Below are 27702 nucleotides of genomic sequence, written 5' to 3' on the forward strand. Positions count from 1 at the left end.
TGCATGGAATACTACCAAATTGGTCTTTATTTGCCTTAGCTTTTTTTTTACAAAAGTCTTAAATATAGGTTAATATGTAAACACTGTGCACGCACTGCGAGTTTGATCCTGGCCTGTTGAAATCAATGGCAAATTTCCCATTAACTGCAGTAGTGCAAGATCAAGCTCCGAGTTAGTTCGGTACGTACAAGCCTAAGTCATTGAGGGAGCCATGGATTCAGGAAAGCAAAAGCTCAGGTGCTCGTTTCAAAACCAGCTGCTGGAGGAATCAGACACCGCGCCGAAAACCTTCCTGCACATGTTGGAATTCTCTTGATGGAGAGGGTATTCATTACCTGCCAACAGTTCTGCTTTCCCTCTCCTTGCAACGTACCGTCTGCCACATGGTAGACTTTCGTACTTCGTCACGTAACGCCTGTAAAGACACAGCACGGTGGTCTGGCATTAGCAAATTTATACAAAAGCTGTACCCTGTAGGTGAGGCTAGAGAGAAACACTTTACATACAGATGAGATTACACTTCCACAATGTGTAGATATAATCAGAAGATGGTTTAGTATCTGCAGAATAACACATACTGCTTTTTTTAGGATTTCCTGGAGATCCTCAAGTCCTTTAACTTCTTTCAGGCTTAGCATCTTTTGGATCAGAAAAGCCCAAATGGAAATCTGGCACAGGCTTTGCGAATGTTATCACCCTTAGGGATTAGGAGGGAGTAGTAAGCCCAGCTTCTCACATGGCAATGCAATTACTACTCTTTGGCTACTGGAAAGCGTCTTTTTTTTTACCTTATTGTGCAGTTGTTTAGCTTTCAGGAAAGTTGGTGCCTTAATAAAATATGATAGAACTCAACGGTTTCAAGAGCTTAACACACCAGGTACTTTTGTTGACACTAGTAAATAGCAGATGATGAAGAAAACTTTCCGCTTCAGCTAGTTAATGGCTATGCAGTTCCTCTCTCAACAGTGTAATACAGAACTACTGCTGGCAGACTTTCAGGTCACCATCAGAACTGGCTGTATGCAAGGGGACCAGTGTCCTTCCACTTGAGTTAGTTTACTTGCAAAACCAAATTAGAAAATTGGACTGAAGTGCACATTCAGAGCAAGTCGTGATCTTCAAAAAGGTCCTTTCTGAAGCTTAGGGGTGAGGGACATGGAAGAATGGGTTAGCAGAGAGGCTGGTGTGTGTAACAGCCTACATGGCACCTGATGGTGTTAGGCTGAAATTTGGCCTTTGTTGTTCATCTCTCGTGGCTGCGAACACCAAAAGTTCCAGATTCAGCAGCTGGCTGGAAGGATGCCTCAGAAATTGTGTGCTCTTAGTTCTTACCTGAACGGAGACTCGACTCTGTCCATCTGCATACAGACTAAAAATGGGTACTGTGAAAACTGCACCGTGGAGATGAAGTCTAATGTTGTTTCTGCTTCCAAAGTGGTTTCCATACCAGTTTTTACAAAGAAGGAATCCACCTCAGTGTTACCGGCTATAAACATGGCTACCCTGCAAATAAATTCAGGCATTACAATTAATTCAAAACACATTAAGAAAAAGAAAACTAAATTGCAAACAGTCCTACTATCGATACATAAAAACTGCCCTCAAAGGAGCCTGTTCTTCAGGTAACGGTATATAAATTCAGATGAGACCAGTAGGAACTGGTATTACCCACGTGGAAAGGAAAAGAGAAGTACAAATGTTCTCCCATGCACGTAACTGTTGTTTAATTTTAGCTGCAAGGTCTTTTTACATTTAAATTCTCATTGGGACTACCGGGGCTCAGGATCCTGAGCTCTCTACAGCTATAGCGCGTGCTGGGAGTATCTCACCGGTTCTTGACGTTGGTTTTGGATTCCCTGTACCACAGGCTGAACTCCATCCCTCCCGAGATGTCGATGGCCAGGCCACCCAGGAACTCCGCGCTGGCCCTCGGCCCGGACTGCAGCTGAATCTCCTAGAGCCGTCAGAAAGCACAGGTAGATCCCCGTTACCGACTGCAGACCTCCGTGGTTTCCTTACTCCCTCTTGTACTGGGTGGCCAAGCCCATAAGCTAAGGCGCCTTAATTGCCGCTGTGAATTTGCATTTAATGCATTTTCCATCAAACATTAAGCGTGCTCATGGCTTCTTGAAACCTCTGTGGCTGGACTGGAAACGCATCACGTGGAGTCCGTTTCGGAAGTGATAATATAGCTCAGGGTCATGGCAGCTCATTACTTTTAAGTTTTGACACACAGCCAAGATTTTAAGGTTCACTCAGCTTGCCAATCCAACTCACTTTATATAGTTGTCCTGCTTCCCTAAGAACTGGTGGATTAATTCACTGTTTTAAAGGAACCATTAATTTGGGAAAAGTTTATTTTGATCATATCCCTTGTGTCCAGGACACTTCTTCCTCTCTCCCAGCTGGTTTTCTCCCTCCTCCTGGGTTTCTGTGCCTGCAGTATTCTCAGCACCTGTAATGCTGCAGCCATTTGTAGGGCATGTGAATACCGCATTCCCCCCCCCCCCCCCCCCGTGCTTTTTGATGTCCAGGGACCTTAAAAGTCTCTCTTCTCTTCCTGTCTATTCAGTAGCCCAGTGGTTCCAGCTAGTTTTGTCTCAAGATTTAAGAAAGAAGCAAGCGGAGACAGTCTAGCTTCCTAATCCCTATAGCAAGGAGCAACATTTGGGGAGGTTTTTATTCAGAGCATTAAAGTTTTCCTGCTGTAATCGAGGACTTGTATAATTATGGTGGCTGTATATGGTTACATCACCTTTTAGGGTAAACAAACAATCTCTGAAACAATCTCCTTGGCAGAACCAACTTGGCAGTCAGTTGCTGCTGAAGTGGGTGTGAGATTTAACGTAAGAATGCAGCGGGCTGGCTGTGGCTTATAAATCCAGCACACCCCCAGCAAATGCGGTCATATTGTGCTCTGATTTCTTATTTTCCCCAAGTAAAAATCATGGGTTGGAATTGTGGTCTGGAATTGGAAATCTGAAATCAACGGGAGTTTTTCTACTGACTGCAATGGGGCAAGGAATACTTACCTTGTTGGTCTGTTTAGGTGTGGAGATAAAGCTTGTTTTACTTTATTTTACTATGCTTTTAATTGGGACCGAATTGGTGGGTAGCTGTTAATGAGCAAGGAGGTAACAGTATACGTTCTGGCAGAGACATGTACACACAACCAGTGGGGCAGATATTTTTAGATGCATTGTCAAATTACACCTAATAATATTAGAGTAGGCTTGGTTTGCAATGGCTGCACAGTTTAAGGATTTAAAGGCTACCTAGAATTAAGTCAGGTTTGTCACTGACACCTGCAGAGAAGCTAAGGAGCACTTGTGTTTTACTAGCTCATCTATTTCCTTATTTAGAACTCAGTCCTGTACTTCGCCTCATGTGCAAATCCGATCTAGGCTGATGGTAGATGTAAATCACAGGGACCCAGCCTCCTCAGGAGCAGTATTTTCCTTTCCCTTCCTATTTTAAGCTTTGTGTGTCATTTGCAGTGGAAAATGTGATCCGAAAGATCAGAATCGGTAGTTTGTTACTGTTTAAAATGCTGAAGCGTGCTATGTTTCAATAAAAAAATAGTTTCTTTATGTGTTGCACTGACAGTGCTACTGTAATGCAATGCAGAGACGGCTGAAACAGGCACTTCTTTGGGAACTGGCTATCTTCCACTGGGGTCTGGCTTTCATATGGTTTCTCTGACCTATTAATACAGTATTTAATTTCTCTGTGCTTCTGGCAGGTGTGTTGCCTAGGAGAAATATTAACACTACTGAACTTTAACGTAGGTGACTTAGGAGTCTCAAAAAAAGTTTTATCAGAGCTGTTTATTTTATAGAGGAAATTATAACTCCTGAATGGTTATTCTTAGCCCTCAGACGACGCTCTGAGAACTGGCAATGGCTGTAAAATACACTCTGATTTCAGTTTGTGGAGTTATGTAAGAAAAGATACTACAGATGGTGGGTGGGAGTGTAAGCTTTAGAAGCAATATTATTAACTTGGAAATCACCTCTCCAAAATGTGCCTATTGTGATTACTGCAGTTGTAAAGTTAATGAAAGGAAGCTATTTGCCGGGGGGGCAGTTATTTGGTAGATTTGACAGCACTTTGAGTACAACTCAGTTTTGGTCTTTCTGTGCAAAATGATTCTTATAAACAGCAATAGGGGAGCAGAACTTTTCTAATATTTAAAAATCACTTTTCTCAAAATCAGGCTGCGCCAATCCAAAAATTGCAACCCAAATATTACATACGTTCTTTCCTGACAATTCAGTTGCCCCATTTTTAGGTTCCAGTCTTGGCTTCCAAGCCGTCCTTTTGATGTTCAATCTCAACTGCCCTGTCTGTATCTTACGTTTGGTTTCCGCCTGTTCTGAAATCACGCTGTGACCGGCTGCGGCACACTGAGTTTTGGTATCATAGAACGGGCACTGTTTCCCATGCCTGGTTTCCTTCTTTGAAGGAAGATAAATCCACATTTGGCTTGGCTGTCTACAGTCTGAATTTGTAAAGGGGCTTATGTTCTGGGCAAGGCCTGTCCATGCTGGCCAGGGAAAGTGGAGGTAGTACTCAACTATCAGGAAGCTAGATTAATTACGGCTCTCATGCACTGTTTTTCCTCAGTTCCAGTGTTATGCCATTCACACTTCCATTCTGACAAGTGTTTTCTGGTACAGTTGTAATCACAGTTCAGGGACTTGACAGGTGAAAGCATTTCTAATGAAGCTTAACTGGGTTACGTGGAAGTGCCCAAACCATATTGATGTTGCTGTTGACGTGGAACGTAGCTGTAAAACCATTCTTAGAAAGGTGTGTTGTGTTTAAAACACAGCTCAGCCTGCGTTCAACAGTGCTTTAAACAATTTTTGCCTTTGTGGGGTGTAGAGGTAAGAACAAGTGCCTTTTTGGTTGTGAACACACGCTTTTGCTTGTGCCCACTGCTGGAGTCCCAAAGAGCTTAGACAGCAACTGTGCTAGTGGCAACCCAAGAGAGAAAGCAGAGAGGGATCCTATCTCATCACACTGCTGCTCAGGCTTCCAGAGTCAGTGACTGACCGAAAATGTGATACCCTGATGGTGTTAAAAAGGGCATGCAGTCCCAGCCCTGCTGTGCCCCAGACTTTTGTGAGGTTCTCCAAAGTCGAGGAGTGGAGAATCTGCTGGCTGGCAGAGCTCTCAGGGTGCCTGGCCAGCTGATTCAGCCAGGGTATGTATGGAGCTTGGTGCATGCACAGCAGTTGGAAATATTTTAGTTCTGTAAACACCATGCTCGTATGCTCAGGACTGGACATGATTATCTTTCTCACCTCTGCAGTCTGTTTGTTAAATAGGTCATGGTAAAGTTTTTGCCCATAATCTGCGTGTGAACTGTAAAGCATTGCTGGAATGAGCTTTAGTTAGCCAATTTGTGCACTACATGGGAAGCCCTCTAGACTTATAATACCATTATAAAGGGGCTGAGCTGGGTTCAGGATGGGGACAGCTGTCATGTGCAGGGGAGGGGTTCTGTGTAATTTTTGATCAGAGTGGATTTTCTCATCATCTGCTTTTGGCATTTTCTTTTCCCAAGAATTAAAGGGGACAAGTAAAAAGTAAAGTTTGAGCCTCCAGATGTTTCATGTGCTGAGTGCTGCTGTTAAATCCACAGGTTCTAAGGAGATCCCTGCTTGGGAAGAACAAAAATATCAAGGCAAATGCTGGCCCTGCACTTTCAGAGAGATGTCTAGATTTTCAGTTCTCCAGTAATACATTATGTAGCTGGTTATATTTGTACATGAGTCTAATTTGAGCATAAAATTAACAGAGCATTTGGGGTTACAGTTGCATAAAAACTGTGTAATCCTCATTTTAATTCCTCATTTTTGCCTAGCAATAAGCATTTGAAATTTGGACATCTTAGCATTGTTCTTTGAAGGCTAGTTCTCTGGGAAAGTTTGAGTACCAGTGATTCATTCATTCAGAACCTGCCAGTTATTGCCTAATTGGATGTAAGGTCTCTGGACAACTTCTGAAGAGGAAAACTTAGGTGGTCACATGGGACAATACTGTATTACAAGAAACTGTGGGAGGGGAGGCCGTAGCTGATAGCAATATGAGTTTTCTACAGGAAACTCAGTTGGATTTGCTATTATTCAGTGTTACTTTGCTTTCTAGAATGATATGTGTTCTCACCTTTGTTCTCGATTGCTTTTCAAGTAATTTCATTCTGTTTTTTAATACCTACTACTTTTCTATTGCTCCCATAGTAAGAGAAGCCTGTGTAACATTGATCAGGTTTATCAGCATTGAATAGAAAGAAAAAAAGGTCCGACATAACGGTGTGGGGGAGGGAGCATCTGTGCTTAAGAGACAGAAAAAGAAGCAAACAGTGTGCTATTAGTACCTGTGAGTAATCTGTCAGGAGGATAAGTCCTTTCACCACATTAATGGGATCTCCAGTTGCTGAGAGCATTTTAGACATTAAATCACCGTACCCCTGGAAAAATGTAACTGGCCTGAGTTGGACATCGAACAGAATGGCTGACATGCCAGCAAAGGAGTCCAGGTTTTCCTCGCCTTCATCAGGAGTTGCAGCTATTATGGACTCCAGACCTTGAGCTTCAATCACCACCTAAGAAGCAACAGTGACACAGAATCAATGAAAAAACTCTGCCTGGCCTAGGCTGTTAACAACTCTACACATTTTCTTAATGTCTAAGAGCCTAACTCTAATTTATGTAGTTGTAGATGAAAAAGTATGGGGTTAAGGGAGCTAGGTAGAGCAGCTACAAAAATGGAAGATAAAATAATCTCATGGCATGTATTTTCCCTTTAGATGCAGGCAGAATTTGCCCACATGCAGATCACAGCCCCGAGCCTACGTTTCTTTGAAACACATTTGCCTTTATTCACACAGCTATTTTCCAAAGATAGTTGGGAGGAAAGCCCAAAGGTGTTCCACTGCACAATTTTTGTCCTGCAGAAATTCAGGAGGATTATAATATTGAAGGTACTTGCCAATGTTAAGAAAAGTCCAAAACTGAGGCATCTCATTTAAATCTCTTTGATTCGTACATTTGATCTACTCCTTGTATTTCCATTCTGTGTTAAACCCGAAACACGGGACTTGGTTTTACAAACTCGCAAAGCTTTTACTGATTATATCAGATAAACAGTGTAGGCTTTAACCAAAACCAGAACTTGATATATGATACAGAGCAAAACACCTGTCTTTTTGGTTAGGGCAAACAAGTGCCTCATTGGCTGTTGTGAGTTTCTTTTCCCCCTGTTACTGGCTTGTTCTCTGCCCAGTGCAGCAAACCTCACAGACTTCAGCTAAATCGATTTAGAAGCTGTAAGAAGAGGACAACCTACTGGCTTCGTTTTTATGTACAGTGTGGCAGTTACCTGGCTGGCATGAAGTTCAGCATTTCTGTTGAAAATATGAATGTTCATGTTACTTCTCCTTAAAATGCCAGAGCCTGAATAGAGGATGTCAAGGCTGTATGTGGATGATACATCAGGACCACCTTAATTAAAAAAGAAAGAAGGTACCTGTGACTAAACTAGTGGATTAATCAAATGTTCGGGAATACAAACAGGGTTAAAAGGCAGTTTCATGGTTACATACGTGTAATATAGCCAGAGTAGGCAGAGGAAGAGCCCATCTTGGAGAAGCGATCATAGTTATGAGCACGCATGTCCTTCAGAACTTGCCGAACTGTTTTGCTGTAGTATTTCAAAACAAACAAACAAACAAAACCACAGAGACACAAAAATGTTACAGTACCAAATGTATTACTGTTCTGTAGAAATATCAAATTTGAGAGAGGGTGAATTTCTCTGTAGGAAAGAGGGTCTTCAAAACCCTCACATTTTCCCACTAAAAATCTGCCCTAACCCAGAGTCTCTTTTCCAATTTCAGCTACTTCCTGCAGCCATAGGTAGAGAGGCAAGCAAAGCTCTTGCTTGAAAATTAATGTTGTTGAGAAGAAGAGATATTTTGATTATTTTCATTCTAGTGCTGCGATGTTTGCAATTTTTCTGGTTCACTGGCTCTTAAAATATAAAAGCAAGTGCCTCACCAAGAGAATTAAGACCAACAGATGTCATTTCTTACAGTAATGCAAGTTAGATGCCTAATTCTTATTTGTACCTCTGAAAATGTGAATAGCTATTAAATGACTGTCATTGAAATGCAGAGATTTATTCTGAAATATCAGTGACACAAAAGTGACACAAAAATTAGGTGTCCTTTTATACTCTCCTTAAATTTGACAGTAGTAATTCATGAGAACCTGTGTGTTCTTTGGGTTTCTGCAAAGAAGTAAGGATGAGTTGTATTTATTTATGCTGAACTTAATGTACCTTGAAGGCATTTCAAAGTGAAGTATATCTTGGATCATGGAGAGCATGTACTTGTTCATTTCCAGAGGCAGTTCACCAATGGAGAGCAGGATGTTTTTCACTTCCATGTAGGATGGGTTACTGTTTAAGATGATAGCAGCTGCAGTGGTTCGCACCGTCTTTTCGTGGACTTTACGATTCTGGTGGTATATCCTGTTCATTGTTTCCTTCACCTGGTCAGGAAACAGATTATTCAGTCAGTGCTCACAGATGACTGGGCAAAGTACAGGTTGGAATCTCATTTATAATATCAGCTTAAGCTAGCTCCATAGCTAAGGCTAATACATAAGGATGTATTTTCAGCACCCTGTTTTTCATGGTCCTTTTGGAATGTACAAGACATGTATAGCTCAGCGACCACACGGGCAAGTGGGGCATCTGTTATGTTCTCTCAGCCACAGTCCAAATACAGCCTTCCACACTGATTTTCACAGCGGGGCTGTAAATAAGTAGGAGCACTAAGATCAAAATACTGTGGTGGTAGTTGTAAGATCAAGAGAGAGATTTGCTTGACTACTAAAAGAATATGTACTTCAAAAAAATCAAGAATCTTGCGATTTTAATTTTCTAGAGAGTGCCTGTGGTGGCCTCATGTCCCTGAGCAGGTTGTGACCCATCTTTGTTACAGGTAAGTCCGTGGAGAGACGTGTAGCCCCACTGACAGAACGGCCTCCAGCGTGTTCACTGCAGAGCAGCACCCTGACAGCCTCAGTCACCGCTGTCAGCCGTAGGTATGAAATGGGATGCAGCAGAAGCAGGGCTTCTGCTATTTTGTATGTCGTCTCTTATTCTTGGAGGCTGCAAGGTAAGATGCAGCTCTTTTACCCTCCTCTTACTTCATGCATTCTCCCTGGCTGTGTGAAAGCACAAGAAAGAACAGGGGTTAGCAGGTGCCCAAGTGTTCCTAGTGTCTCCTGTACGTCACAGACAAAGCAGTGCTCTTGAGAAGGGAGCCCAGTTTTCCCTGCAGCCTGTCTGCCACGTTCAATGGCTGTGTGTGACTCTGGAACCAAAGGCTGACTAGCATTGGCAGACTGGGAGCTGGGATTTGGCAAGCAGGAATGTACAGTTTTCTGGCTGGAACCGAAGTGTATATCATAATTTCCCGGAGGTAAAAAAACCGTATGTGGGGCATCTTTAAAAAGAGTGGGACTGACAGATGAACTCTGTTAATCTTTATTTTTAATACAGTCTCTTGCACGTCTTTTCTTGGACGTATATTTTCTTACCTCTTTGGTGAGAAAAGAAGGATCATATCTCTGCAAGGCAGTGGCAGCAAGATTGCTGATGGGCCCTTCTTCTGACTCGGCGTACTTCAGAAGCAGTGGAATTGCTTCAGGAAGGAGTGCATTCTTCAGTGCCAGCAGGTACATCCTCACATTGTCATCTTTCTTAGCCTTCTCGAGTCGACTTAGAATCAGCCTTTTGGCTTCCACGACAGCCTAAAGAAAATCAACAGAATGTTTAAATGGTGATCATAAATCTACCTTTTTCCCTTGCAGAAGTAGGAGGGGTAGGGCTGGGTTCTAGCTTGTTATCATTTCAAAGCATCATTGCACAGGGTTAGCAAAGGTGTCATTTGTAAACTGTATGTCGATGGCTTCCTTCAAGCATAACCAAAGTGGCTATAGCCACAGGGACACCTGGTCCATAGCTTGATCATTTGCTGGCTGCCCCTGCCCTGATTCAGGGACTTCACAGGTCTTACTTGTGGGCCAACATGTTCCCACAAAAAAAGGCAAGGGAACTGTTCTTTAGTGCTTCATAACTTAATGTTATAACAGTGCTTGGCAATTAACAGGGGAAGGAAAAAGGGATTCCTAAGGGCTGTTCGGGTGCTCTGTGTCTTCTCAGCAGTGTGCTGCAATCCCGAACAGCAGAGATCCAGCAGGCAGCAGTGCCTTGTCTGATCATCCTCATCCTCTGTCACCAGCATCTACTCAGTCCATAGTCAAGGTGATAGCCTTCCTCCTGGGTTGTTCTATGCATGTTTGGGGCAGAGTTGAGTACTTGAACAAAGGAATTTTCTTCACAGAGCTGAAATAACCTAAGGTGATTGCAAATATTAAATAGATCCTGAGTTTGCCAGTGTTTCTCTGAGGACATAAAAAGCTTTTCGACAAGGGACCACAAGTACTGCTTCTGCTGACAGATTAGGCAGTGAGAAAAAGTTCTGTCAAACAAGGGCAAACTGGGACAAATCCACAGAAATGGGAAGAGACCAGATTAAAGCCTAAAGCTGACAAAGTAGGTATCATTATTAAAAAAAAAAAAAAAATAATAAAAGGAAAAAAAAAAGTCCTCTATCTATTAAACGTAGGAGTTTATGGGCTTATTTTTCCCCCTGTCTCTCATGCTCTCCCAGTAACATCAGCAGGGATCATTCACATGTGTTGCAGACCAGAATTTGGCCAGAAGTGAACAGCAGATACTCACTGGAAGCTTGCAGTCTTCTTTCTCACACAGCTTTCTGATCAGCGCTCCCATGACAATGACAAGAGTTTCTCTGATTTCTTCATTTGCGATATCACCCTTGAACTTAGCCTGTTACGCAAAAGCAATGCTGTTAGTCTCTCTGTGTAAATATGATGAACCACAGTCTGTAGTGGGCTGAATACCCTCCCTCATTTCACGTGAACATTAGTGCAATGCGAAGGCAGTGATGACCACAACGGCCTGGGCTCAGGCTAAGCAGAGCACTGCTCTGTCATTACATATAATAACTGACTGCCATTTTCCCCTTGAGTTACATTCAGTGTCTCAAATAGTAGATTCATTCTGAAGCTATGTTTAAAAAAAAAAGAAAAAAAGTATTAAATGGTTACAGGACTTTGATAAAGCAACAATCAAAGAACCCTCAAGTTGTTTTGCTAACACTCAGTATTATGTTACTTTTCCAAGTAGTAGATATTGATAACATTTTACAAAGTAAATAGACTTTCAGTCTGGACCTATGAATTTTTGTTGTTTCCAGGCTCTATGATACTGGCACACTTAAAGGACACCCTGGAAGGGATAAAGAAAGGAAAATTGGAAACAGCAACAGGCATTTCTTCTTCCCTTCCCCTTTGACAGGAACAATGCTCAAGAGTATTTACTCCATTGTATTTGTTTTGTCCTTTGACTTACAGTTAAAGATTTCAGGAACATTTCACTGGGGTGAGAAGCAAATCCACAGGCATACAGGAATCTCTCCTGCAGGGTAGAAGTGCTTGCATCCTTAAAGTCAAGAAACTCCAGTATGGCCTCCAGTGATGCTGGGGTCTGAGCAGAGGTTACGGCATCCACTACCTGAGGACTATGAAGAAGTGGAAATGAACATATCATTGTAATGATCTAGAAAATACTGAAAAGACTTTGCTGCTTATAGAAGGAAAGAAGCTCATGTACCTTCATTGCAGGTAAGAGACAGAATTTTTACTCTTATTGGAAAAAACTGTGTCTCTGAATTCTTTGGCCTCAAAATGGTAGATGAACTCCAGAAATTATTCATATCCATGGATAATAATATTTGAATTTATGCAAATATGGGACCAAAAAAGTCTTAAAAACCAGAACTATCCAAAGCGTCTCAAAGTTTACAGGACAAGGTTGTAAATGGAAAAAAGTGGTTTATTTCTAAAAACACAATGGCAGCTACGCTACCTGAGTTACTCTCAGGTTTATCTCTATTGTTAACAACTGTTATAATTTGTTTGAAAGATCCTGGCTGCATGGTGGGACTCGGAAATGCTTTCCAACTCCCAAGTTTAAGTGTGCCTGCTGTTCACACCCAAACTCTAATAATAGGACAATATCCAGGCATGAAACATCTCCTTCTTTGCTGTATTTCCTTTCGAAGGAAACAAATGGGGAAGTCAAGAACAAGTTATGGAGTTTTTCAGAACAAGCAGTCGGGATGAGAAGCTTTGGGTAAGCTACAAAGTATTTTTGCCTTGCATTGTAGATACAATCCTGGTAGCTGAACAGTGTGCTGCAAATATATTATACTACAAGAACAAACAAGCTTTTAAAAAAAAGTCCTTTTCCTGCAGGCAGTACTGAATACTGGTTTTGCATTGCTAGGGCATCACCAGTAGAACTGAATCTGTTTGCAAGCAATTTGCCAGTCTGCAGTTTTAAGTAACTTAAACCTTTTGAAAGCTTTTTCATGATGACTTACAGAAGTTCTTTATTTTCACTTCTAATAATCTGCAGTATCTCCTCTTTTGTAGCTTTTCTGATGTTCTGAATGAAGGACAAAAAGCTTCTCGCTGCTTCAGCTTTGGAAAGTTTTTCAGGATACATATGTTCTCTGATGCTCTGCCAGTGTTCAGAAAGCTGCAGAATAATTCATGTTATGTCAAATATCTCAGATTGTGGTTTCAGTTCTCAAAATCAGACTTACTAAATGCAGATATGTGGGCCAGCTATTGCTCAAATTAGCTGAAATCCAATAGATTGCTGATCCTTTAGCTAAGTATTATTTAATTGATGATACCCCAGCACAAATATCTTTGAAACCTTTCCTTAGCTCTCTTCCAACACTTTAGTATTTTCTGATAATGTACATTGCCTTAAATACAATCTATTTTGGAACAAAACATGTTTATTTATACTGTAACTGGAATAAGGTGAATTCTCTTCTCTTGCAAATTTGCCGTGCTTTCTGGTGAATACAGTGTTTGCCTTCTGTTTCCATTTTCTCCTAAGTCAGTTTTTTTTTTTAAGTGAGAGATCCCCAATTCACAAGTTAATCATATTTTCTTAGAAGATGGTATTTTTGTAAGTGGTTAGTGTGGAACAGGAGTAAATGTCCCATAATTAATTCCTCATTCATAAACCTGCATAAATGGGGAGGGATTTGTGGTTATTGTACAAAATGTCAGGTAAGATGGTATTAGAATAGGTATTGGCTTCTTCATATGTTGTTGCTGTATTTATTCGATCCACCACATTTTTTACCTGAATGAGCTAACGTGGTACCACAGCACCTATATCTGTCCTTCCAGATAAAATCCCATAAGAAACTGGTGCAGGTATTTTGACCTTTCCTCTCTCACTTGCCTTTGCCTCTGTTATCTCAAATTATCGAGAACATTCCTTGGTGAAAACTCAGCTGTTCTTTGCAGCAGTGTTTACTGCAGTTTTCCCAAGTGGGAAATAACACTAGCACCCATTTGACCTTTACTAAAACACTTCCCCTCTTCATGGGTTTTGTATTAGGCGATAACACTCAAACCTGCCGGCAAATAGAAGTATCATTCAGCAGTACAGAGTGCAACTTCCATCAACTGTAACAAACAATAATTAGGCAACAATGATTGAGACATAGGATATTTCCTGAGGATTAATGACCAGCTGGGAGGAGCTCGTGTTCTGAGGCACAGATGGGTCTATTAACCTCAACTGGTGATTAGTGCTTAGCACCAAGGTCAGTGTGGCTATTATAAGCTGAAATTGGATAAACATATGGGGCACCTTCTATTCCCCGTATTGAAGTTGCACCATAGCCTGGCAAAAATCTCTAACCTCATTAAGTCTGTATTTTCTCCTGCGCAGAGCCCAGCTGCGTGGGCTGCTCTTAGTCAGCTCAGCCTATACCTTAGAGACAAGCAAGACGGGAGATGTGAGATGGAGCCATCTCAAGCAAAAAAGAGCGGAGACCAAGTCTTCCTCTTTGGGGAGGTGCTTTAACCACACAACTGCTACAAGGAGCAGCTGCTTTCTCCTGCAGTGACCAGGACTTTCAAAAACAGCACTCACAATTGACTTCTGCGAGGGGCCTCGTTCTCCTGATGTGAATGTCAGGCAGTTTGGATTGAATACCCCAAGGATTCAGGCACAGATGCATGGACTTCCACATGGCAACTCAGCCAAGCTCAGACATGAATCTCTGCCTCTCTGACAGAGAGATCAGACCAGAGGTCTTGTGGGCACTCTAGGAAAACTCAAGCCAAACCAAGAGGTCCTAAACTGAGCAGGAGTTGGTTTTGAATGTCAGTGCCTGACAGCTGTTTTACCAACCTACAAAGGTTGGCTGCACAAGACAGACCAAACCCACCTCAATTTCAGAAGGGGCAAGCATCCGTTCCTGTAGGAACCATGAGCATAAAAAAAAGTAAGAACCACGAGCTCTTCTGAAAAAAGCATGCTTTATGATGTCTAAACATAGAAATCTAGGCCTAAATTTAAATGTAAATGTTGGCCATAACCTCACAGAAGCTAGTGCTGCCATCTGTGAAGTGGGGATAGTCATGGTTATTTTACCAAATTCATAAAGATAGATATAAGACCTGTTATGATTTTAAAAGGATTTTGAAAACATAAAACTGTCGGGCATACCATGTCAGCATGGCATTAATGTATACTATGATATATAAGTACCAAATGTTATGTTGCTGCTTTGGATACAGTGTTCTGTTTATAGACCCCATCTTTTCATAGCAGTTACTGTAAAATACAGTGGGAAAGCAGGACTTCATTCTCATCGTGCCATTAGGTTTATCATGACATAGCTCAGTCCCCAGGCAGTGCTCTGGAATTATACCCTATGTTTGTTCTCTTGGTCTGGAAATTATAACTATTATGATAAACTCGGTTCCAAGTGACAAACTGGTCAGCACAAACCCCAATTTGCAGAGTCAGGGAAAAAGCACCTGTCCCTGCTCTGTTTGGGATCCCTTGACGTTCCCTGCTCAGAACTGCTCCAACACGCATGCAGCATCATTTCTGTTTCATTTCCCGCAACATATTTCTTTATCTTCTCTGCAGCTCAACAAGCATTAGGCAAGATAAATTATTACAGTGCAATGCTACTTCCAAATAACTAGCACAGGTTCCAATATACTAAGGTATTTGTGCTCATAAGAAGTATCTCTGGAGGATTAAAATTATGTGTGCTGAATAGAAGCCTTACCTTGCTTATCAAAAACTGACAGAGAATAATAATCTTGAAAAGAATGTTCCTATTCACTGCTAAATTCATTCCACAATGGTAATAGCATTAAAACTGTTTGCTAACAATCACCGTAGAAATTTATATTAGTTTATGATGAATAGCATCAGTAAAACAAAGGATGATGCATGTAGGGTACCAGGATCTTAGTAGTCTTTAGATGTCTTAAATATAAAAAAACTAGGTAATTTTTTATTTCCAGGGCAAAAATGAGAACAGTACTAGACTTGCCAAGAATACTAAAGCCCCATTTTACACTTATAAAATAGCTATAAAGTCTTTTAAATAAAAGGCTTCCCTTCAGGGTCAGGCAGAAAGAAGAGGCTAGATGTATTACCAACAAATGGTTAGCCTGCCGAAGGAACGGCTAACTACCTGCAATTTCTAGGAGCAGTTCAGCACCTTCATGACAGAATTGTTTATAAACACTGGCCAACCATCTTAAAAGTAATTTCCCACTCCATTACCCAGAGGAAATACGCTTCTGCCAACTCAACGTTGGCAAAGATGAAATAAAACAAAAGGGTGTTGTATTTTCTACTGGTCTTGAGAAATACTGCACTCAATCTCTGAAAGAGACCAAAAAGGTTGGTACTTTTAGAGGTAGGTCTTAAAACACCCATGTGTGGTAGAGGACCATTACATCACTACCGTGATCCCCACTCTGGGGCGTATTTTATATTGCTATGTTAGACCCCTCCAAGTGGGCTGCTTGGATGGAAGCTTCTTTCACAGTTCTTCTGCTCAGCTAACACACCTGACATCCAACAAGCCTGTGTTAACTTACTGAAGGACACTTCTTGCATTCGGATTTGACTGGGTCTGCTACTAGTGACACAGCAACGTAACTGGAGTCCAAGGTCTTGATAACACTGGCAACTTGCTTCCCAGCAATCAGTCCAGGGCCAGCTTGTACTGACTTCAATTCCAGTCTCTGCCTGTGTACCCATACAGTGAAGACACAGTTAGAGCTCAGACGTTAGAGCAGAAATGCAGAAATCACAGCAAGAGGAAAAAAAATACCCCTCCACAGACCAAAAATATAGAACACAGAGTCATTGAAGTCTTATTTTAAAATGTTCAGAACATGGCAAGTTTATGGCTTTTTTAAGGTAACAGAAGTGTCTGATACCAGCAGAATTACTGCTAGAGGTATGTGGCATAAAATACCTTAATAATAGACTTCCGAAAGTATGGATTTATAGGACCTGGTAAACAGTCTTCAGTAACCATCTACATTCTGAAATTTTTCATATATTTGTTCATAAGAAGATATGGAAAGTGAGATTTTGAATGTACATTTTTTTTTTAATATCATAATACTAAGGAGATGCCTGAATCATTTGTCTTGTATGAGTTTCTCCAAACTTTCAGTGTTTTGGAGTCTGGAGTCTAACACAGATCTAGGTTTCACTGTTGTTTCCTTTCTATGCAGCAGATTTTGTTTTCTATACTTCTGAACTTTCACATACTAGAAATGGAGATCCATTGGAAATATTTCTTAAGAAATGAGAGGACACAGAAACAGAACACCCACAGAAGTAATGTGTTGCTTAAAATGTTTTGGCCAATTCCAGCTGGTTTGATTTAATTTTTTTTGAATGCCATTCTTTATTATTTGCACTATGGTAGAGCCCTTAATCAAAGTTGGACTAGGTACCATATGGATACAAAAGAGACCTAAATCCTCACCTGGAGAGTTTACAGCTTTAGATCTTGATGCTATAAGACATACATATAAAAGCTGGCTTGAACCACTAGTCCTGCTACCATCAACAACAGTCAAACTGCCCAACTTACTTTGAAACTATTTTGGCACCTGTTTTTCGTCGGGAATTCAGAAGCAAAACATAATTTTCTTCTGCCTTAATGGATTTAATGAAACTGTCTTCCAACACATAAATTGTGGCAGATGTGGCTTTTGTACTGACATCTAAAATCTGAAAATAATTTAAAAATAAACCAGAAAAAGGCTGATCAATAAACAACAGAATAGGAAAAAAGCTCACAGTTCCAAATCAGGGCAAAACTCGTAATGAAATAGAGCCAAATGAGGAAGGTGCATGTGGATTGACAATATCTCAAGCTAACCTTATAAATCAGGTTCTCAAGAATGCCTTCTGCAACCAGAAGCCACTCACTTCTGCACCATGTGTTTCAAATTCAGTACGTACCAGGGGAAAATAAAAGGGAAGGAGGGGTGGCAGTTATGGAGCGGGCTGCAACAGAGAAAATGCCCAGTACTACATTTAGTTAAAATACACTTTAAATAAGATGAGAAGCTTTTCCAGGGAAATGTCTTGTAAATAAGATCATCATGTTTCACACCCGGGAAGCAAAGCCAGCCACCTTGCTTGATCTGTTTGTAAACAAGTCGAAGTCTTTGTGGCAAGAGTGAAGATCCAGAATTCAGTCATAGTGTTAAGGGGGTTTATTAACAGAGCGTGTGCTACCTTTGTACATCTCTGAGCTGCGAAAGGTCAGTTTCAGATGTGGAGAATCCCACTGCCTTCAGCATGTGTCCAGCTTGCACTCAGTAGTAACTGCTTAAAAAGGCGTTTACTAGTAGTGGAGGACCATTAATGCCATAGTAGGGTTTCAGTTACCTCTATGGCACATTTCCTACATCACACCTGTGCATTAGGGAAGCCTTTGACCTTCCAGGCAAGCCTGACTGGGCTCCATTCAGGAGTCAGCGTCTTGCCTGGAATTTATTGTCTATGCTAAATGCTATAACTTAGCAGCTGGGAAAAAGGTTACTATTGTCACTATGACTGTGGCTGTATCTACTGTTTTGCTCCAAAGAAAAAAGAAGCCTCACATCGATTGAAACTTCAGTACAGCCAGGACAAAAATGCTGTAAATCTGCATAGAAACTAAAATATGTTACGGATGAGATCAAAAAATTATATGAATTGGTGTGCTGTACTCAATGTCAGCTGAGCCAAGGTGGTTTGCATAAGAGGAGAATCTGTTCTCTGTTCCCCCCACGGGAATCCCCCCCATATGAAATTTGTACTAGTAATACTACAAAATGTACATGTAGAATTTGCTTTCTGTAATGCAGAAAGGACTTGAGAAAATGAATAATAGCTACTAAGAATATATTTTAAACAGGCAGAGCAGATTTTATTTTGTTAAAGAAATCATACCTGGTTGTGGCTGGTAAATCCTTCTTTTTCTATTTCACAGGAGTCCAGGGCTTTTATTTTAGTCACTTGATCTTGCCGCACATGGTAAGTAGTATTGCATTTCCCAGATATGTCCACCTTGGAAAAAAGAGTTAGATTAGGACAATTTATTGAATTTATCTTTCGGACCCCAGAACACCTTCCAAAGATGAAACATTTTCTCCACTGTTGGAATCCTGTACCTGAGATGCTGCACTGCTTGGGTTTATTTACCAGTTTTGAGTGTTTCTAACTACCTGCTTTGGATAGGCAAGGGTACTTTTCATTAGATAGCTATGAAGGAAAGTAACAATGTTTGTTTAAACAAAAAATTTAGAAGACACCTGGCAGCTGGCACTGTAGTCACGAATTCGAGTTAAATTCCAGCTTTGCTCATGTGGACAAATGTAGAAATTTAGCAATGTAACACAGGTTAAACGGATGCAGCTAAACCATTACTAACTTTGTGTGGATACTCTGATTTAAAATAGCTTAATCCATTGAATTGAGCTCAGGAATCAACCGACTTTAAACATCGGTGTAATCTGTTTTACAGTGACCTGGTTTAAGTTGGTTTATTACCAAATTCCACTAAACTGATAAAAGCATTTAAAATCAAATGGATTTCAGCAATTCTTTATGTTAATTGCAGCAACTTGATTTGTGTCACCAAATATTCAGAAGTCTGTCTTTACATCCGCAACCTCAAATGCAATCAAAGGTGTGATTTCTGTCACAGTTCATTCCTTCTGAAGTCAGCAGGAGACACAGGTCTGCCTTTCGGCTGTTTCTCTGATGATGATTATCTTGCTGGATATACCACCATACCTCACGGGCAGCACCAGAGTGCAGCTGTAGCTGGAAAAGGCTAGCCAGACCTCTCTTAATATTTTGAGTAAAACCAGGTTCATTTTGATACGAGTAGAAGGTTTTGACCTGTAGGAAAAAAACAAAACAAGCGTATAACAAATCTGGTTAAATGAGAAAAGTATAGTGAGAATCCTCTCTATGAAAACTCCCTTTACTTTTTTCTGAATGGGAAGCTGAATTTGGACCTTTGGCCCTTATTTAAGCAAACTCCAGGGGCTGCAGGGCCTGTCGATAACAGTACAAACACGTTTCGGGCTTTAGATATACCTAAGTACAGTTTCAGTGCAGTGAGCATCTTTCCTCCTGTTAATTAGAGAGACTTTAGAAGGGAAATGAGAAATTTTACATAATTTCAGAAGTGACTCATTTTTTCTGCATAATCCTCAGATAATCCCTCCCCACAGGGGCATAATATCTGTTGCACTTTAATCACAGGTTACAAAACCCCAGAATGAATCATAGGTAAATCACAGTTAAAATTACTTAAATGACGTGTCAAACACATCACAACCTTTGCACTTCATGGGTCAACTGTTGTGCTTGAGCCTCTCCTCTGGTAACAAGACTTTGCACCTCCACTTTGCATTCAAGGTGCTTTAAAAGTGCACTTTTTTTTTCAGGAACCGTACAATCAGCGTGTTATCTTGGAGCAACCCTGGAAAGTGAAATCACTGTACCAGGGATGAAAGTATTACACCACAGAGAAATCATAACAGGAGCGTACAGACCCTATAACCTGAGAAAAAGCCCGAGTTTTTAGTACTACATCTCAGTCTTAGTGTGTGAACTGCTTAATGTATTAGGAGCAGATGTATTTTGACTGTGTTCTTCCGACACCTCTGTTCTCATTTAGGGATGCGTACAGCCGGCAGCCAGTGCTGGCCTGTTTCTTTTTATGTTGTGTAAAACCGATGACAAGGCTGAGTCTGAAAGTTACCGAGCGGGCTCGATAGCAGCTGCAATTCGGTAGGCTGAGCTGGCGGCCAGGGTATGTGCTCAGTGCCTATTTACAGCAGGAGGTAAAGATCCTGCTGGGGTAGGGTGTCACAGCCCTCACGCCGCTCTGCAGAAGAGAAAAGGGAGCGTGACCTTCAACCTTCCTCCTTTCTCACCGCCCACGTCCCACCTGCCGAGCGCCGCCGGGGCTGCAGCGGGGAGAGCGGGGCTGTTGGCCTCGTGCGACGAGCGATGAGAGGGTGGAGGAGGGCGGAGAGGAGGCAGGAGCGGCCACGGCTCAAGCCTTGGGGCTCCCTGGGCAGAGCAGTAGGCTGTGTGCAAGGGGACAAGCGAGCAGCTCTGGCAGGGAAAAAGAGGGGGAGATGGATTTAGTTGAATCCCCTCCTGAGAGCCGCCTTTGGGGACGCGCGCTCCCGCGGCGCGACAGTGCCCTGGTGCTCTCTCGGGGCAGGCTATGAAGTGCAGGCACGCACTGAGACGCACCTGCTCCCTGTCCCTTCTCTTCCGATTTTTGGAGACAGGTTCCCGGTAGAGGAACAACAGGAAAGGCTGTAGCTCTTTCAGCATCAAGCTCATTAACGTGGGACTGCTGAAACTGCGGGTGACGCTGAAGTGAATAAGCAAGCCAGAGAGGTGGGAAAAGCAGTCATGCCAAGATCTTTGAGAAGGGTCTGAAGTGATTAACACTGCTCCTCACAGACTCTGTATAACCTCCCTCACGACAAAATGTATCTCCTTTTCTGCCTTCAGACCTTGGATAAAATCCTGGCCTCACTGAAGTCAACAGCACAGATCTTACACAGCAATTGTGCGTATATCTACGTGTGTAGCCATTTGTTTGTGGCTAATCTGCTGTTCACCTCCATGCTGCGTGGTGTTCTCAACGCGCAAGAAGCTTGGGATGCAAGGGCCCCTTGTACAGGTAAATTACAGTCTGCGCTAAACTATTATATTTCATATGGAAAGATAGGACATGATGGCATATTAAGGACACCGAGAGGACAGTGAATTGGTAAATTCTCCAAGCCTCTGAGAAAAGATTTGTCTCAGGTTTCCTCAGGGACCGAATTTTAAAAGAGAGAGTCTTACTTTTCCACGGACTAGCTCAAGAACTATGGGCCTCTGTAAAGCTTCCAGATATTCTTTCCCGATGATCTTCTCTGTGCTTTTTCCTTTGAAGATGTTTTTAGCAGCTGGACGTTCATTCACATTTTCAACTTGAACATCTCTTACCTAGCAAAGTAAAAGCAGAGAAATTCCGTGTAGAGAGCAGCCTAGCATTGGCCTGGGGTAGGCTGGAGAGACTAAATCACATAATACATCTTTTTTATTTCTTCATTTCTGGCTCTGATCATTAATCTTCCATGATTACTATGTCTATGTTTTCAAAAGAAACTGGCACTCACCACTAGGGAAATAAGTGGCAGAAAAACTCACTGTAAAGCTAAATACCCAGTTTGTATTTAGCAAACGTCATGATTTGCAGCTAGAACCAAGGACTTCAGACAACCTACTGCCAGGTAGGTGCTTGTACACCAGTTGTTTGAAGCTGTTGAAGCTATATGAAGCAATTTAATAATATCGGAGATATTCTGAAGTTCTGGCTCATGATGTTAGATATATCCTTGTGAAGTCTTATTATATAGGAATCAGCTTATCGAAGAAGCTGGCTTTAGTTGATAGGACTAGAGAAGAATAAAAGATTTAGCTCATCTTCTGAAAATGAGTTCTTCAAGGTTAGATTAGCAGTTAGATAAATGCAGAAAGGATTGGGCGTGTCATAAGTTGTCTGATGGCATTAATTACCGTAATTTTGATCAACTGGTCATCATCATTGTCAGGATTTCTCCATAAGAGGTTGACGTCCACACCAGAAGAAATCCGATATCCTGCACTTTTCTGCAGTGATGCTTTCACCTGATCAACATACACTTCAGCTGAGTAAGCAAATTTATACAGCTTGTCATTATTTAAGCTTGGTCCAGTAGTGTGCCCTGTTGGGAAAGCAAAACCAAAGTGTTTTAGAATTGACTAACTTACATAATCTGTCATTTTCACTAAAAACCGCCTTTAGAAAAATTAAACATTTAATTGCCAACAAAAGTTTATGGGACTGATCCTGCTACCCTGGATTACAGAGGCCATCCCACTGGAGCAGCTGGCGTTCTTCTGAGACTAAGTTGACACTAATTTCATATATTTAAGATAAGAATGTTCACAAAATCCCTTGTTCTAGCTCTACACTTAAATAAATGAGAGTCGAACTCTTTACTTTGGGTATGTTCACATTAGAAATTAATCCAAAATCTTTTGCAACTCAAAATACTGTCATTGATCACGCAATTTGTGTACTTAGCAGTTTGAAATGCACTGACGTAATTTGTTGGAGCCAACAGAAATTGTTCTCTGCATCTCTTGCATGTTTATTGGGAATCTTTCCATTGAGAGCCTTGCCCAGAGGTGACATGAATGTAATGAAGACATTGGGAAAATATTTTTTTGATTGAATGATTAAGTCCTTGTTCTTTAAACCAAATAATTGTCCCTTTAGCTGTGCCTCTGCTGTTAACTGATGTATTTTAAGGGATATAAAAGCCAAATTCTAGCATAAATGCAACTTGCATGCCCAATTTATGGTCCCATTTCCATCCGCATTAACAATAACTCAAACAGACTGTTCCCTAGGGATTCAGTTGCACTCATTTTAGTGTAAATGAAATCTGTAGAATACAAATGACACTTATTTTTCCTTTATACTTTTTATATGTGGTGCTAACTACCACACCCTTTCCTATCCTCTCTTTTCTCCCATGCACAGCCCTGTGGGGAACATGTGGCACCAGTGTCACAACTCTCTACCCAGCCTCAGGCACAGGAATTAACACTGTGCCCCTAAAATCTGTCGCTAAGGAAAATCAGCTTCTTCTTGAGTACCCTTTAAATATTTTGTCACAAATGGTATACGTAACATCCCTCTTCACTGCTTTCAAGGCTTCCCTCCTCTGATGTGGATGGCTACAAAGGTCTCTTCCACACAAGAAAAAGTGATGAAGTCAGTTAGTAGAGGGAAGCGAACAGAGGAGAAGCTGGATGTACACAAAGGGCTCTTACATCTGCAAAGCAAATACAAATACAGTGACCTTAGGTGTTATCTGTAAGCAGCATGGCACTAGCCTCTCGGACCCAAACACTGCACCCCTGAATCCATTGGGAATTTCTTCATGGAGTTCAGGAGGCACAGAGCAGAAACAACAACTTCACAACAGAGTTAATCTAAGAAAAGCAATGTGCTGTCCTCAGGGAGATGCATCTCAGTCTTATGACAAGTGCGGGGGGGGGGGGGGGGGGAGAAGAAAAATCTATCAAAGTATCTCAGACAAATTCTTAAGCATGCTCTAGTGTAATCAGTGTGTTCAAAGTCTCTTGCAGAGAACCAACAGGCTCTCTCAATTTATGTCATGTCCCTCAGTGTTTTATTTGGCTCTGCTAAATCAATTTCAAATCACTGCATTGGTAAAAAGGAAAACCGAAGTCTTTTCCTATTTCACTTTCAGATTTTAGATCCCCATTAGGTAGGTGTACAGTGTAGTTCCATCATGGCTGGACGGATATATTATGCAATGCTCAAAGAGTCAAACCCCCCCTTTTTTAAGGTTTTGCTCGCTTCCTTCCCCTGTTCACTCAGACGTCATAGCAGTAGATTACGGTCAGCTTCAAAGAACCTCTCCCTGAGGAAAACGGCGAGCCCACCAAGTCTGGTCTGCAAATTGTGTAAATTGGCAAAGCTACACAGAACTAAACTGACTTAAGCTTTATGCCACCTGGAGGTGTGGTGCAGCAACTTTGGTAATCCCAGAGGGAGCAACCTGTTTGCATGTGGGAGCTCAAAGCTGTAACTATCGATTTCCTTGCAAGAAGGCTGAAGCATTAATGTCGGCACGATGGGGCTCTTCTGGTTTTGCACGTCTTGTGTGTCTGCTTCAAAACCCTTCCTTCAGGTTTACCGTGAATTGCCTAGCCGCTTCCCCACTTCCCCTCATTCCTGTCAGCGTTGAAGCTACATTACCCTTGAGAGCAGAGGGTGTTTAGTGCCTGCCCAGAGATGGTTGCGCCTTTCAGGGGCACCCCTGGTTCCTTCCAGTACCTCGGAGCTGGTTGCTTCCTGGTTCAAAATGTCCTTCATTTGCAGCAGAAATGGCAGTGCTAATGATTTAGTGTTGGCTGAGATTTTACGAATGCCACCCACTAGGTGCTTTCTAAACACAGAGGGTGACACACTCCCAGCTAAAGATAAAAGGTGGGGGAAAAGCATGTCCAAGAAAAATGATCTGGGTGCTGAGAGACATGTGTCTCATTAGTTAAGGTGGATGTTTGTGGGTTTGCTCCCTCTCTCTTTTCAGTTAAAAGCACCTCTCACCTATCCTCTTCCTTTTCCCACAGCTCAACCCATAGATTTGTTTTCTCTTTTGCAAGAGTCCTTTGCCTCTTCCTCCCTTTTAGCACTTGCTTGTCTCCACATACAAAAGAGCTGTTCCCTCCTGAAGGAAACAGACGAGCAAATGATGCAGCAGCTTATTCCAAGTGTCATGGAAGAGACGAATAATTGCAAAGTGTTTCTGGGAGCTAGAATAATATGAGGTTCTGAACGCTTTCACCATTTCATACGTGGAAAACACTGCAGGAGCCAGGGCAGAAGACACCTTTAGTTGCAAGACTGGTGTCGCTGATGGAAAAGGGTGAGCCAGCGGTCAGTCATGATAAGAGAAGCAGCAGGGATGAGGCAGTATTGAAGGCAGTCCCAAGGACTTAGCACTTAACCCCAGTGGAAGTGGGGAAGCCAAGAGAGACAATTGGATAGCATGGACAGTTTGAGAGGCAAGGGGGATATTGGTGGCTGAGGGGGAGACACACAGTATTGCTGTCCAGAACCAGTACTCAAAACAGCCTAACTAAATTTTCATGCCACCTTGCATGAAGAAAACACCAGTACTATTTAAAAAGGAATATTCCTACACCTTTGTAATGGAAAATTTTCTTTAAAAAAAACCCTGCCTTTAGAAGCTCTTTCTTTTGTATTCAGCACAGCACTGGGATCCCTGCTGCCCATACAGGCATTGCCATTTCAGCTGATGGCAAATGTCCCACTGACTGAGAAGGGAGGAGAGATGGACATAAAGACTGCAATCAGCCGTGCTCTCTTCGGGTCAGAAGTGCCTGCTTTCAAGGTGGAGTGCATAACACATAGTTTGACTAGTAATGTTAAGTGTCTGTCATTAAGGGTAACATGCCAAGTCTATAATTAAATCATGATACTGTATAATACAGAAGGTTACACTGCATGAGTAGAGACAGCTGTCAAGTCCTGTGCCTTTTATTAATACATATGGCATGCACAGCATGTGCGTCTCTACTTGCTGGCTCTACCTTCATAAATTATATTTGCCACTGCTTCTGATACCGGATAGCTTTAAAAAGCAAAACCCATCCGCTTCATTGAAAACATTTTTCAAGTTGAACTGCAGCAGGAAATTTTCATGAATGCTGATCTAGCTGACTTAAAAGAAAAGAATATTCCTTCAATACTTCCAAAAGGCAGCACAGCCTGGTGGAAAGGTAAAAGACTCATCCTAATCCCAGCTCTGTCACTGAGGCACTAAGTGGCCTTTGGGTCAGTAATTTAGCTCTCAATCTCTCTGCACAAGAGAGAGATGAGACCTGACAGAGCTGAAGGGAGGACTAATTAATGAGAAAAAGCTTGCTCAGTATCCTGAGGATGTAACATGACAAGCAAATATTACTTCACATCAAGAAGGAGCTTTGCTTAATTTATCTTGAGAAGCTGGGAAGAACACCCACCAGAAACATGGCATGTTGGTATCTAGTCATAAACATTACTTTGCAGTCTCGTGAAATACACTCATGGGTAGAGGAACTGCCTGCAAACTTCTCTTTCTTATAACTCCTGTTGTAAGGGGGGACGGAGGAACGTTGCTGCTCTGTGCTTACACAGATAGAGTGTTCTGGATCCCCTGCAGGGAGCAGGAGGAGGCACCCATGAGAGCACCTTCTACAGCCTTTTTAACCTAGGATGGCGTGCCCCCCCCCCGCTCCTCATCACAATGAGGACATCCTCGTTAACTAAAAACTAGGTGTCAGCTCATGTTTTAAGGTTGCTGCTCCTCTGAATTTAATGTCAGGTTGTACACAAAGAGCCACTACTAAAGACACCTTTCCTTGCTTTGTAGACTGGTGCTGCTGAAGCAGGCAGTCTCCAGATTTCATACCCTTGACCTTTGTCAGGACACCGAAGTAAAACCCTGCTCCCAGGGCTTGTGCAGACTATTCAGGTTTTCATGACTTATGGCAGAGCAAGCTCCCCATGAAATTAATGGGATGCTTGTTACTGACTTCAGTGGTAGCTGAGTCAACTGCTCAGAAGCTGAAACCTGGAGAGCCCCGAGCTCTTCCTGGCTCTGCTCCACCAGAGCACTTTTGTGTGTTTAACTTCGGAGTGTGTGAATAGTCCCTTTCAAGTCGGTGCTCCCATGGCATGTCCTGACTAAGCAAGGTCAAGATCCCCAGTCTCCTGGCTCACACCACTGGCCCTGTGCACCTGAAAAAATTGTCTCCTCCATCCCCTCTGCTGACATGAATGCCACAAGCACTTAAACCTTTGTAATTACTAAATGCATTTTGTATTACTCAAAGACAGACGAGTAAAGAAGATAATTTTTGATGCAAAACAGATCTGCATACACGTACTGGTTATGCCTTTGCTGAGTCAAAATCTGAACCAAGCCCAGTACAGACCTACCTTTAACAGAGGCTGAGTAGGTGGAAATGATGCAAAGGAACAGCACGGTAAGAAGAATCATGCTGTACTCCCTGGAGCTCCTGACTGCAGCATGAAGTGTGAGAGCCTCCAAGAAGTGAGCTGCTGAGAGTGGAGGGGTGCTTGCAGAGAGAGCTGCCGGGTTGGCCACACTGTTTATCTAGATGTAGTAAAGGTCAGATTCCAAATTCCACACTCAGGTACTAAGTTCATCAAAGGACTTCCAGTTAATTATTAAGAACTAAGGCAACTTGTGGTTTCTGCCCCATTTATTGATCACCTCGGCTTTCATTTTTTAATACTGAGCCCAGACAGCCACATTTCTGAGTGGGGGAGACCACCTCCAGTCCTGGCAGGATCAGGAGATCCTGCCACTCCTCCTCTGTCTGAATGAAAGGGCAATCAGGTCTGTTGCTGCCAGGGGCCAGATCCTGACCACTGCCTCCACTCTCTTGTATCAACTCTGTGAGCAACCCCGGAGGCAGATGCTTTTTAAGAGTCTTCCTGCAAGCAGAAGTACAGGGGATTTATCAGTGCCATCCCCAAAA

General features: G+C 42.1%; 1 protein-coding gene across 1 annotated transcript; it reads right to left on the reverse strand.

Annotated features, from left to right (window-relative positions):
- On the reverse strand, positions 1–27294 carry MTTP (microsomal triglyceride transfer protein). Its single transcript, XM_049814930.1, has 18 exons — positions 27137–27294; positions 22129–22316; positions 21412–21555; positions 19324–19431; positions 18478–18594; positions 17126–17265; positions 16113–16263; positions 12551–12708; positions 11518–11686; positions 10825–10932; positions 9618–9830; positions 8350–8561; positions 7613–7710; positions 7390–7511; positions 6386–6613; positions 1830–1954; positions 1333–1503; positions 1–415 (listed from the first exon to the last, which is right to left on the reverse strand). Exons 1-18 carry the CDS (start codon positions 27195–27197, stop codon positions 247–249), a joined length of 2682 nt encoding a protein of 893 aa, XP_049670887.1. The 5' UTR covers positions 27198–27294; the 3' UTR covers positions 1–246.
- Positions 27295–27702: the final 408 nt, after the last annotated feature.

Source organism: Accipiter gentilis, chromosome 12, assembly GCF_929443795.1.
Source record: "Accipiter gentilis chromosome 12, bAccGen1.1, whole genome shotgun sequence".
In the NCBI taxonomy this organism is placed as follows: Eukaryota; Metazoa; Chordata; class Aves; order Accipitriformes; family Accipitridae; genus Astur; species Astur gentilis.